The 13,307-nt window shown below is 46.6% G+C and overlaps 1 protein-coding gene across 1 annotated transcript; it reads left to right on the top strand.

Moving 5' to 3' along the window:
- The first annotated feature begins 8,239 nt into the window (after positions 1-8,239).
- On the top strand, positions 8,240-11,841 carry LOC142470856 (vitelline membrane outer layer protein 1 homolog). The gene is made up of 3 exons (XM_075577655.1): positions 8,240-8,612; positions 10,464-10,576; positions 11,321-11,841. The coding sequence occupies exons 1-3, from the start codon at positions 8,448-8,450 to the stop codon at positions 11,619-11,621; spliced, it is 579 nt and encodes a 192-aa protein (XP_075433770.1). The 5' UTR covers positions 8,240-8,447; the 3' UTR covers positions 11,622-11,841.
- The last annotated feature ends 1,466 nt before the right edge of the window (positions 11,842-13,307 follow it).

The following is a 13,307-nucleotide window of genomic DNA, read 5'->3' as shown; positions in this document are numbered from 1 at the left end:
AAAAAGCAACCTTTGCAACATTTAACCCCCAAAAAATGACATTTTGGACTATATCAGGAAAAATATAATAAACTATAAGCACAGTTTATTAAAGTAACTCTATCAGCTATATCTCAGTGTCATATTCATATAGCACATAGAGAATAGTTAAACTGATTCAAAATATATATATATATATATATATATATTTGTCCAAGAATAACAGGGGGGCAGGAAAGGGGGGGAAAGGGGAAGGGGAGGGGGAAGGGGGCTGGGGCAAAGGTGAAAAGGAAGGGAAGAAAAAGGGGAGAAAAAGGGATGACCGCAAGGGCAGAGCAGAAAATACACTAAAACTGTCAATCATTAATAAAATAATCAATGATTTAATTTAATTTTGTAATATTGAACAATAAAACAGAGTCGTATAATGTACAGATGTCAAAGGAAACAGCGCAGGTCCCATTCAACGTTCAGTCCATTGGGCCGCAGTGTTTTTAGCGTAAAGATCCAGTGTGCGTCTCGCTGGTGCAAGAGTTTAATCCGATCGCCTCCCCGTGGGGGTAATGGGAGGTGTTCAAGTGCTATACACTGTAATGATCCCACTGAACCCAACGGACAGGTGTTGAAGTGTATTGATACAGGATTCAGCGTATCCTTATTCCGTATCAGCCTTAAATGCTCTAGAATACGAATCTTAAGGAAAACAAAGCAGGCAGAAGCCTGAATTATGCAACGTAAGGCTTTGTGTTATCCTGTTATTTGTCTAACTAACCCTAGAAGACTGTGTCGTGAAGAGCCGAGACAGACGTCAGCGCTACAAAAGAGGGGCGTTTGTCACAGTATATATGTGTATGTATGTATGTCTTTATTTATATAGCGCCATTAACGTACATAGCGCGTCACAGCGGTGATACACGTGACAATCATATAAATAACAAATAATACAAATAACACGTAATGGGAATAAGCGCTTCAGACATAAAAGTAACATTTAGGAAGAGGCGCCCCTACTTCGAGGAGCTTACAATCTAATTTTTGCAGGGGGCCCAAACATTGTAGTTCTGTATTTGAGAGGAAGGAGGGGAGCTGAGAGTCATATTTACAGAATAGGATGTTATAAAGTGACTGAATACATAGATGAAAGTATAAGACGTAAGGTAATAAGTATGACACTCAGATAGAGGTACCAGTAGTGCAATATGTGGACACATGAAGGAGCTCTATATATGATAATACAGCTCAACCCCCATATAACGCGATCTGCTACTACGCGAATCCGCTTTTACCGCGATGTGAGGGTGGCTCCCAATTTTCGTACTTATGAATACTTTGCAACACGATTATTGGTGTCTTAAATACTTTATTGTACAATGCATACAATTGTACATTATCTCTAACGCGATCCACTTATAACTCGATGTGATTCTTTGGACCCCCCAAGCACAGCGTTATAAGGGGGTTGAGCTGTAGTTAGAATTGTTCATTGGAACAAGGCTTGTTATGGATCGAACCCACATGTTCAAGAATCCGGCGTCTAAGTTGGAGCCGGTCCTTGCCCACATATATGATCCCACAGCCACAGGTAACCAGATAAATGCCCCCCCATGGTCTGGCAGATGATAAAATGCCGACTCATATTCCTTGGTGTTATTCCAGTTGTTAATACCATACGCAGATTAAACTTCCCAGAGACACATGTGGTTTACTCTGTCAAATTCCTCAGTTTGATCTAAGCATAACAGGGAAAAGGGAGACCAAAAAGCGCACCAGCACAAACGGAGCAGGAAGAACCCAGGACAAAAAAATGATTAAAAGGGCACTTTAATGTGGCAAAAGACCCATCCTATTTTCCATATTGATCTTAGCATAAAACATATTTCGCTAATTTATGAGCTTTCCAAACCTGGAAAATCTCTCTTACGTGTATAACTGCGTTTGTGATATTTAGCCCTTTAATGCCACAATACTGAGCCTTGCAGATTAGGTCCCAGATACTGTACCTCTCTCAATCTATTAAACACAATTCTGGCTAAGATTTTCCTCTCTGTGTTCAATAAAGAAATTGGTCTCCAGTTCTTTCTATCGGCTGGATCATTCTTTTTATGTAACAGAACCAGAGGAGACTTGCACATGGACCCGGATATCTTACCTTCCTTTAACATTATGTTACAGACTTTAGTCAAATCAGGAACTAACACATCACTAAACAATTAAACAAATTCTGCTGTTGAGCCGTCTGCCCCAGGGGTTTTATTCTTCTGTAACCCATTTATTACATCCCTGACCTCACTATCTAGTACTTCCATTGTCAGGTTGGGTTCTTCTACCTTTGTTAATTTAGGAATAATGAATGTATTAACATAACTATCCATTTCCTTTTTTCTCCCTATAGCGGTTCTTAAATAAATCTGCATAGAAATTACTGACTATATCCAACATTTACTTACTCTCTGTTCTATAATTACCACCAGAGTTACAAAGCCCATAGATTAGTTTTTTTTCCACCAGAACAGCTGAGAAAGGGATCTGGTGAAATATAAGATTTCCGTGAGGAAGGGATCGGGTGAAATAAAAGATTTCCGTGAGGATGGGATCTGGCGAAATATAAGATTTCTGTGAGAAAGGGATCTGGTGAAAGATAAGATTTCTGTGAGAAAGGGATCTGGTGAAATAGAAGATTTATGTGAGAAAGGGATCTGGTGAAATATAAGATTTTGATGAGCCAAATCTGACACCTTTATCATACACTAGCTGATATACCCGGTGTTGCCCGGGATTGCAGGGGCGGGGTGCGTGAAGGGCGGGGTGGGAAGGGGGGGTGCGTGAAGGGGGTGATGGGCGTGGAGGGGGGCAAAGGGCGGGGGGCAAAGGGCGGGGAGGGGGTGGGGTCAAAGGGCAGGGGGCAAAGTGTGGGGAGGGGGTGGGGGCAAAGGGCAGGGAGGGGGTGGGGGCAAAGGGTGAGGAGGGGGTGGGGGCATAGGGCGGGGAGGGGGTGGGGGCAAAGGGTGGGGAGGGGGTGGGGGACAAAGGGCAGGGAGGGGGTGGGGGCAAAGGGCGGGGAGGGGGTGGGGGCAAAGGGCTGGGAGGGGGTGGGGGAAAAGGGTGGGGAGGGGGTGGGGGGCAAAGGGCAGGGGTGGGTGGCAAAAAGTGGAGGTGGAGGGCAAAGGGTGGGGGTGGGGGGCAAAGAGCGGGGAGGGGGGCAAAGGGCGGGGAGGGGGGCAAAGGGCGGGGAGGGGGGCAAAGGGCAGGGAGGGGGGCAAAGGGCGGGCGGCGAAGGGCAGGGGGTGGGGGGCGAAGGTCAGGGGGCGAAGGGCATGGGGGAAGGACAGGGGGTGGGGGGCAAAGGACAGGGGGTGGGAGGCGAAGGGCAGGGGTAGGGGGTGGGGAGCAAAGGGCAGGAGTAGTGGTTGGGGGGTGAAGGGCAGAGGGTGAGGGGCATGGCTAGGGGGTGAAGGGCAGGAGTAGGGGGTGGGGGGTGAAGGGCAAGGGTAGGGCATGGGGGGTGAAGGGCAGGGGTGGGGATTGAAGGGCAGGGGTAGGGGTGGGTGAAGGGCAGGGGTAGGGGGGGTGAAGGGCAGGGGTAGGGGGGTGAAGGGCAGGTGTAGGGTGGGTAAAGGGCAGGGGTAGGGGGGTGAAGGGCAGGGGTTGGGGGGATGAAGGGCAGGGGTAGGGGGGATGAAGGGCATGGGTAAGTGGGGGTGAAGGGCAGGGGTAGGGGGGGTGAAGTGCAGCAGTAGGGGGGGGCAGGGGTAGGTGAAGGGCAGGGGTAGGGTGAAGGGCAGGGGTAGGGGAGGAGTGAAGGGCAGGCGTGGGTGGGGGTGGAGGGCAGGGGTAGGGGGGTGGTGAAGGGCAGGGGTGGGGGGGTGAAGGGCAGGGGTAGGAGGGTGAAGGGCAGGGGTAGGGGGGTGAAGGGCAGGGGTAGGGGGGGTGAAGGGCATGGGTAGGGGGGGTGAAGTGCAGGGGTAGGGGGGGTGAAGGGCAGGGGGAGGGGTGAAAATGAGGCACAAATTGTTGGCAGGAGTAAAATGTCCCTCTCCACACACAGACACGACGGGAGTAAGAGGTGGTGGAGAGTGGGACTGGCGCATATCCGAGGAGGCTGCTTGGCCCCCCAGCGGCCAGGGAGGTAGCGCCGCGGAGGTAAGGGAGCGCCGGGGAGGTAAGGCAGCGCTGGGGAGGTAGCGCCGGGGAGGTAAGGGAGCGCCGGGGATGTAGCACCGGGGAGGTAGCGCCGAGGAGGTAAAGGAGCACCGGGGAGGTAAGGTAGCGCCGGGGAGGTAAGGGAGCGTTGGCGGCTGAGTAAGGAGGTCCGCGCTGCGCTTCCCCTCCGTCCGGGATGGGGGGGGGGCGACAGAGGGATTGTGAGTGTGTGTGTGTGTGTCTCCTTTGGCCCGTCACTCCGCCTCAGGCCAATGAGATGTGTGCGGTGGCGGGCGGGCCAAGGGAGCAATCTCATTGGCCTGAGGCGGAGTGACGGGCCTCAGGTCCAATGCGATTGCCCCTAGGGACAGAGGACAAACAGACAGACACGCATACAACGGTTTGAGAAATATATATTTAGATATACATATACATATGATACATATCTATCATAATGAAGTAGTTTAATTTTATCTTTAAAAACCTTTATATCTCCCTGATCTATTCATTTACCCTCATTCAGCGGCGAGTAAAGCTGGCATAATCCCCGTCTGAAGAGTTGATATTTATTGTGACTTTTCCTGTTTGCTAGTGTCCTTACAAACGGGACTATTTTCCGTTTTGTCCCCTCCCACCGATCTGCCAATTCTTCATAAAGTCCTTGTAATGACCTCTGGTCCTCATAAAATATTCTAAATAGATCTCGTGTCTCACCATGTTCAAAAGTAGAGATGTTTAATTTCCAGCTGCCTTTACCCATCCTCAAGGTATCATTGATATTCAGGGTGAATGATAACATTAAATGGTCTGAAAATTCATCAGGAATTAAATTAATACCTGAAGATACCATATTTTTTAAAATATATAAATAGTCAATTCTGCTCTTGCTTTGACCGTTAAAGTAATTAAACCCAGGTGCTTCAGCATTATGTTTAATATGAATATCATCGAAGTCTGCTAGGAGGAGTTTTGGGGAGAGGTTATATGGGACACTAGGAGGAGTTATAGAGAGGGGTTATATGGGGCAATAGGAGGAGTTATAGGGAGGGGTTATATGGGGCAATAGGAGGAGTTATATGAAGATGTTATATGGGACACTAGGAGGAGTTATAGAGAGGGGGTATATGGGACACTAGGAGGAGTTATAGAGAGGGGTTATATGGGGCAATAGGAGGAGATATAGGGAGGGGTTATATGGGGCAATAGGAGGAGTTATATGAAGATGTTATATGGGACACTAGGAGGAGTTATAGAGAGGGGTTATATGGGGCAATAGGAGGAGTTATATTGAGAGGTTATGTGGGGTAATAGGAGGAGTTATAGGGAGCAGTTATATGGGGCAATATTAGGATTTATAGGGAGATGTTATATGGGACAATAGGAGGAGTTATAGGGAAGGGTTATATGGGGCAATAGAAGGAGTTATATGGAGCAGTTATATGGGGTAATAGGAGAAATTATAGGTAAAGGTTATATAGGGCAATTGGAGAACTTATAGGGAGCAGTTATATGGGGTAATAGGAGGAGTTATAGGGAGGGGGTATATGGGGTAATAGGAAGAGTTATAGGGAGCGGTTATATGGGGTAATAGGAGGACTTATAGTAAAGTGATAAATGGACCCAAATAATCAAAATGAATACTTTGGTTTTTAATTACTTTAAAATTCATTTTTATTTCATAATTTCACATTGAACGGTACAAATGTGACACAAATTTGTGCCCTAAAAGATCTAAATCTCCAACACGACACAACTGTTTTTAGACACATCACAGGCTCCCCCCCCCCCCCCCACCCCCAACTCTCCCTCCCAAGTACATTCCGATTGAATGTAGACAAACTGGAGACTCTTTATTGGGAAGCTGAGGAGAAGCCTCAGTATCTACAGCAGGTAAACTGGACATCATTGAGGGCTGTGTCTTCTCCGCGTCCTTGGGGCCTCTGCACCTGGGTCCAGATGCCACAGATCCCGTATCTGCAGGACTGGCTTCAGGCTCCGTATGACCTCCTAAAGAGTCCAGATCCCTCGATTTCCAAATTGTCTGAGCACTTAAACATGATGGTGTTGGCAGCAGTGTCGTCACCGACCCCCTGAGGTAACTATACTTGTAAGAGGAAGGTGATGTGTTTGCCATGGGGACACCATCAGCTGCGAGAGAAGAAGGAGGATGTGGTTAGTGGTGAAGAGGAAACTTCTGGAGGTGCTTTTTGCAGAGGAATCCTGACCTGTAGGACGGGGCACAGGTCTTTATGTGAGGTCTGACCAATTATCTATATAGGGGCATTTCTCCTGTCCTAAGTCCTTCTGGGGATTAAAGGGGATCTCTAATAGGGTGATAGTAAAGGGCATTTCTAATAGGGTGAGAGGAAAGAGATTAATAATGTGTAAAGTGGTATAACCCCCTCCTCTCTTAGTGATACCCCTCTCTATATACCCAAGCACCACACATTCCTCCCAGCTGCATTAATTTCCCTCCCTATACACCCCAACATTTTTCTCTATATACTCCTCCATGTACACCCCAACATTCTTTCATCCTAATATGTTTGAAAAGCTCTTTACATGCGAAGAAGAGACCTGTGAGGTTTTGCAAGCTCTGTACATGTGAAGGATAGACCTGTGAGGTTTGGAAAGCTGTAGATAATGTTATGTGAGACCCACCTTCCTTCAGTAGACTGGATTATAAATTCATTCCGATTGTTGCTACAGTGTGTGCAGTGCAGACGTATCCCGTTCAGAGCACCAGTTGTACCTGAATTAGGAGGATCAGTTACAATGCATCCATTTCATGTATACTACTCATAATCCCTAAACCCATACCTGTCATTAGGTCACTTTGCCCCTACATGGGACTGACCTTTTAACCCATTAAACACGTCCCTGTCATTAGGTCACTCTGCCCCTACGTGGGACTGACACTTTAACCCATTAAACACGTCCCTGTCATTGGGTCACTTTGCCCCTACGTGGGACTGACGCTTTAACTCATTAAACACGTCCCTGTCATTGGGTCACTTTGCCCCTACGTGGGACTGACCCTTTAACCCTTTAAACAAGTCCCTGTCATTGGGTCACTTTGCCCCTACGTGGGACTGACCCTTTAACCCATTATACTCGTCCCTTTCATTAGATCACTTTGCCCCTACGTGGGACTGACCCTTTAACCCATTAAAATCATCTCTGTCATTAGGTCACTTTGCCCCTACGGGGGACTGACCCTTTAACCCATGTAATGTAATGACAGGGAGAGTGAGACAGGGAGAGGGAGACAGGGAGAGGGATGGAGAGGGAGACAGAGATGGAGAGGGAGACAGAGATGGAGAGGGAGACACAGAGACAAAGACAAGGAGAGAGAGACAGGGAGACAGAGACAGGGAGAGGGAGACAGAGACAGGGAGACAGAGACAGGGAGAAAGAGACAGGGAGAGGGAGACAGGAAGAGGGAGACAGGGAGACAGAGAGAGGGAAACCAAGACAAGGAGAGGGAAACCAAGACAGGGAGAGGGAGACAGAGAGACAGAGACAGGGGTGTGGAGACAGAGACAGGAAGAGGGAGACAGGGAGAGGGAGACAGAGAGAGAGAGAGACAGGTAGAGGGATATAGGGAGAGGGAGACAGGGAGAGGGAGACAGAGAGAGGGAGACAGAGACAGGGAGACAGAGACAGGGATACGGAGACAGGGAGATGGAGACAGGGAGATGGAGACAGGGGGGAAATGAAACAGCACAACATGTGCTGCTTGGGCCAGTCGCCAGTGGGCAAAATCGGGTCGCCCCTGGCGACCGGATTTGTCGACCATTGTATATATATATATATATTCAGCACTCAATAGGTTAAGATATTTTAAATTGTTTTTCTCATAAGGAATCTTGTGGTCAGTGTGAAACTAATAGTATACAATGTTATTGGTATCAGGGGCAACTTGAAACCAAGTTGTATGATGCCCATTTTAGTGATAAGACTTGTTTATGTAAGTTCCTAATGTTCCTGAGATAAGGTACTTGATGGTAACAACAGAAAAACAAGTATGTAAACAAGTACGTCATCTAGTTGGCAAAAGCTAGTTAGCTGAGACAGTGATGTATATCTCTTCGATCTAAGGGTATAAAACGTAGCTGTCGCAGGATACGCCACTGCCTTCTCAGATACTCGCCACCTTGAATAGAAGTATTTTGTATGTTGTATCCTTGCCGAATCGCTGAGCTGATTGAAGAAATAAAGTTTGCTGATTTGAACGGCAAACCTGATTCCCGATTATTACATTGCCAAAGTTTTTCTCACCGTTGACATCTCTTGACATCTCCAGTTGAGTTCCTCAAGACCCCACCATGATGTTCCAGGTGGTCTCATCCCTCCTCCTCCTCTCTCTCTTCTCAGTAGGACAAGGGAACTCTAAAAGTCTCATCAGTGTCTCCAACGGAGGTGAATGGGGTGAATGGGGGCCAGCTGAGTATTGTCCCGATGGTTCCCGTGCCAGAGGATTCTCTCTCATGGTGAGATAAATATATACAGTAATAATAATATGATTTCTTGCATGGCAATGTATGTGCTTTTTTGATGGCACAATATTTTGATGGCACAATATTTAAATTGCCCCGCAGAACTTGCAATCTAATTTTGCTTTTTAATAGTGGCTTCTTTTTGGTATTTTGATTTTGTCTGATGGTGGTTACTTTGAGCTTTCAGTTATTGATTGATGTGTTTTGTTTGGTGTTTGCTTTTTAATAGTGGTTCATTTCTGCTGTTTTGAATTTGAATGATAGTATTTATTTGGAGATTTATTATATTCATTCATGGTTTTGTTTTGGTGTTTTAATTGTTAATTCTGGTATTTATTTTGGATTGGATTAATTGATTGGTGGTAATTTTGTTCTGCTTACTTCTTTATTGTTTTTATTTTCTGATTGTTTTGATGGCATTGCATCATGTTTGTAATTTTTTATTTTTTTAGGTTGATCATTGACTGGCATAGTGTTAAATGATGCCCATATTATATGGGCATGATGTACCCACTGTGCCATTCATTTGTTTTATTGGCAGTTGTTATGCATTTAGTTAGCCATGTGATGTGTTTTATTTTGCAATGTAAGGTGTTTTATTTTGGCCTGTTTTTTTATTCCTTCACAATTTCTTGCTATAGTGGTAAATAAATCATGCCCATATTATATGAGCATGATGTACCCATTGTACCAATGAATGGATGAAGGGTAGTTTCCTGGGGACAGTGGTTAGGCCTCCTGGGTGGGTAGTGGCAGATGGTAGGCTAACCCCTTAATTACTACCGCGGTTACTAACCGCTAAGGTGATTAAGGGGTTAGGGGACATTAGATTGTCTTTAATTTATGCACTGTATTGTTTGTGGCAAAGGACGATGGTGAGTGCAAGATTTATTTAATTTATTTCTGCTGCTTAATGTTGTAATTTAAATGGACAAATGCACTATTATCCATATCTGGATAATAGTAATTTTGGCCATTAGAATCCCCCTTACTCCCCCTATTAGAATCCCCCCTACTCCCCCTATTAGAATCCCCCTTACTCCCCCTATTAGAATCCCCCTTACTCCCCCTATTAGAATCCCCCTTACTCTCCCTCTTAGAATCTGCCTTACTCCTCTATTAGAATTCCTTTTACTCCCCCTATTAGAATCCCCCTTACCCCATTTAGGTCTGTACCCATATCGAGCCCCTAATGAGAAATGTTACCTGTAACCTCATGAAGTGCCCCTCGTTCTTATATCCCACAATTAGGATTAATCTGAGTAGCAACATCGGTAAATTATATGGTCAGGTCAGTGACGTGTATAATGGGTTAAAGGGTCAGTCCCACATAGGGGCAAAGTGACCTAATGACAGGGGCGTGTTTAATGGGTTAAAGGGTCAGTCCCACGTAGGGGCAAAGTGACCTAATGACTGGGACGTATTTAATGGGTTAAAGGGTCAGTCTCACGTAGGGGCAAAGTGACCTAATGACAGGGACGTGTTTAATGGGTTAAAGGGTCAGTCCCACGTAGGGGCAAAGTGACCTAATGACAGGGACGTGTTTAATGGGTTAACAGGTCAGTCCCACGGAGGAGCAAAATGACCTAATGACAGGGACGTGTTTAATGGGTTAAAGGGTCAGTCCCACGGAGGAGCAAAGTGACCTAATGACAGGGACGTGTTTAATGGGTTAAAGGGTCAGTCCCACGTAGGGGCAAAGTGACCTAATGACAGGGACGTGTGTGATGGGTTAAAGGGTCAGTCCCACGTAGGGGCAAAGTGACCTAATGACAGGGATGTGTTTAGGGGTTATGAGTAGTTATATATGAAATGGATACATTGAAACTGATCTCCCTGATACAGTTGGTAAAGACGCATGGGGTCAGTGAGAATACGGCTCTGACCGCGATCCGACTGTACTGCGTTATCGAAATCGACGATCAGAATGCAACTTTAATCCAGTCTACTGAAGGAAGGTGAGAAAGTCACAGAACATGCACAGCCTTAATAGGTCTCTTCTTCACTCGTACAGAGCTTTCCCAAATCTAACAGGTCTCTTCTTCACTCGTACAGTGCTTTCCCAAACCTCACAGGTCTCTTCTTCACTCGTACAGAGCTTTCCCAAACCTCACAGGTCTCTTTTTCACATGTGCAGAGCTTTCCAAACCTCACAGGTCTCTTTTTCACATGTACAGAGCTTTCTAACCCCACAGGTTTTTTCTTCACATGTGCAGAGCTTCCTCAAACCTCACGGGTCTCTTCTTCACATGTACAGATATTTCCTAACCTCACAGGTCTCTTCTTCACATGTACAGAGCTTGCCAAACATATATTAGGATGACAAGATGTTGGGGAGTATAGGGAGGGGTGTATAATGCAGCAAAAAGGGCAGCAAAATGTTGGGCTGTATATGGAGGGTAATTAAGGCAGCTGGAAGGATAGCGGTATGTCCGGGTATATAGAGAGGGGTATCACTAGGAGATTAAGGGAGGAGGTCACACCACTTACTGTATAGATTTAAAATCTCCTTTACTCTCACCCTATTAGAAATCCCCTTTACTACCCAGAAGGGCGTAGGACAGGGGCGATGCCCCTATATAGATAATTGGTCTGACCTCACGTAAAGTCCTGTGCCCGTCCTACAGGTCAGGTCTCCTCTGCAATAGGTCTTAGGACGTTTTCTCTTCACCCCTAACCATGTTCTCATTCTTCTCTCTCAGGTGGGGCCCATGGACCTCCCCTATATGGTGTCTACACGGCAACCTCATTGCTTTCTCCTTGAGAGTAGAGCACCGTCTCGGGCACGGTGCCGAAATTGACATTGCCACCGCCAACATCCAGTTTATGTGCTCAGACAAACAGAACTTCCTTTCTTTTTTGCCTCCAGTGGGGTCAGGCGAAGAGTGGAGCCCGACCTGCAGATTCGGGATCTGTGGCATCCGCACCAAGGTGGGGTCACCCCATGGACACGGAGATGACCCGGTCCTCAGTGATGTCCAGTTCACATGCTGTGCCAACTGAGTCTTCTCTCTTCTCAGCTTCCCAATGAAGGTCCTCCAGTTGGTCAACATTCAACTGGGAAGGACTTGGGAGGGAAGATTTGGGGGGGGGGTTAAGTCTGTGACATCTCTAAAAATATCTGGTGGAGTTGGTTGGAGATGCAGATCTTTTAGGTCCCAAAGTAGAGGGACATTTGTACTGTTCAATTTGAAATTGCAAAATAAACTTGATTTTTCATGTACTGCATTTGCCTGGCTATAGGGCGACCCTGAATACAAGGTGACCCCTCATTTCAGTAGTAGCAGGAGAGAGATAAGTTTACAAATACTCTGCATCTCTCGCTCTCTGTCTGTCTCTGTGCCTCTGTCTGTGTCTCTGTCTCTCTGTCTGTCACTGTGCCTCTTTCTGTCTCTTTTGCTCTTTCTGTCTCTGTGTCTCTATGTCTGTCTCTCTGTCTGTCTCTGTCTCTCTGTCTATTTATGTGTCTCTCTCTGTGCCTCTGTCTGTGTCTCTATGTCTATCTCTCGGTCTCGATCTGTCTCTCTCGGTTTGAGCTTCCTGCCACAAGCAACATGGCCGCTTGAGGCCCCCAAGGTGGAGCTTCCTCCGTTTTACCCGCCTACCTCATACATCCGACTGCTGATTGGCTCTCAAAGTGAGTGGGCCGATTATAAGGCGAGTATGTACCTTTCAACTTAACTTTATTAAAAAATATCGTCTTATTATCGGGCAACACTTAATATAAAATTAAACTATTTTACTATTTGGTTTATATAACCCCTCTCAATAACTCCTCCTATTGCCCCATATAACCGCTCCCTATAAGTCCTCCTATTACCCCATATAAACTCTCCCTATAACTCCTCCTATTACCCCATATAACCCCTCTCAATAACTCCTCCTATTGCCCCATATAACCGTTCCCTATAACTCCTCCAATTACCCCACATAAACTCTCCCTGTAGCTCCTCCTATTACCCCATTTAACACCTCCGTATAACTCACCCTACTACCCCATATAACCTCCCTATAACTCCACCTATTGCTCCACATTACCCCACCCTATAACTCCTATTACTCCATACAGTATGACCGCTCCCTATAACTTCTCCTATTACCCCAAATAACCGCTCCCTATATCTCATCTTATTGCTCCATTTAACCACTTCCCTATCACTCCTCCTATTACCCCATATAACCACATAAGAATGTGTAACAGGGTTTCCCTGGGCCCTTCTGATCCTGACCCCCATATGTGAGAAACTGTCCCAATTACATGTATGTGTGTAGTGGTGCAACTGCTGGCTCACAGGACTCCTGAGTCTCCCGCTGGGTGTTAGTGGGGATATCACCATGACAGGCGTCTGAGGTAGCGTTCTGAGTCCTACTCACATTTGGTACAGCGCCTCCATCCCATCAGGATCCCTACGGGAGCAGGGAGGAGTATCTGACGGGGAACTCCTTGGTGCATCTTCCTGGGGAATAACTCCAGACTCACACAGGAAGGGTATCTTGAACCAGGGCATCTTTAATAACATCTCTTCTGGCAGACTGCCCATCACAGCGGCCGACACTTAGCCGCACATTTTGTGGAGGTACTCCATGCAGAAGGTTCCTCCTCTCCTCTAATTAGGTTGGCGGTCCACCTCTCCCCTCAGGGAGACCACCAGCTGTGCCAGAGCCCTGGACACAGTGTGTAATCAGCTT

Source organism: Ascaphus truei, chromosome 20 (assembly GCF_040206685.1).
Source record: "Ascaphus truei isolate aAscTru1 chromosome 20, aAscTru1.hap1, whole genome shotgun sequence".
NCBI classification, from domain to species: Eukaryota; Metazoa; Chordata; class Amphibia; order Anura; family Ascaphidae; genus Ascaphus; species Ascaphus truei.
This window is presented reverse-complemented; position numbering and strand designations above follow the sequence as displayed.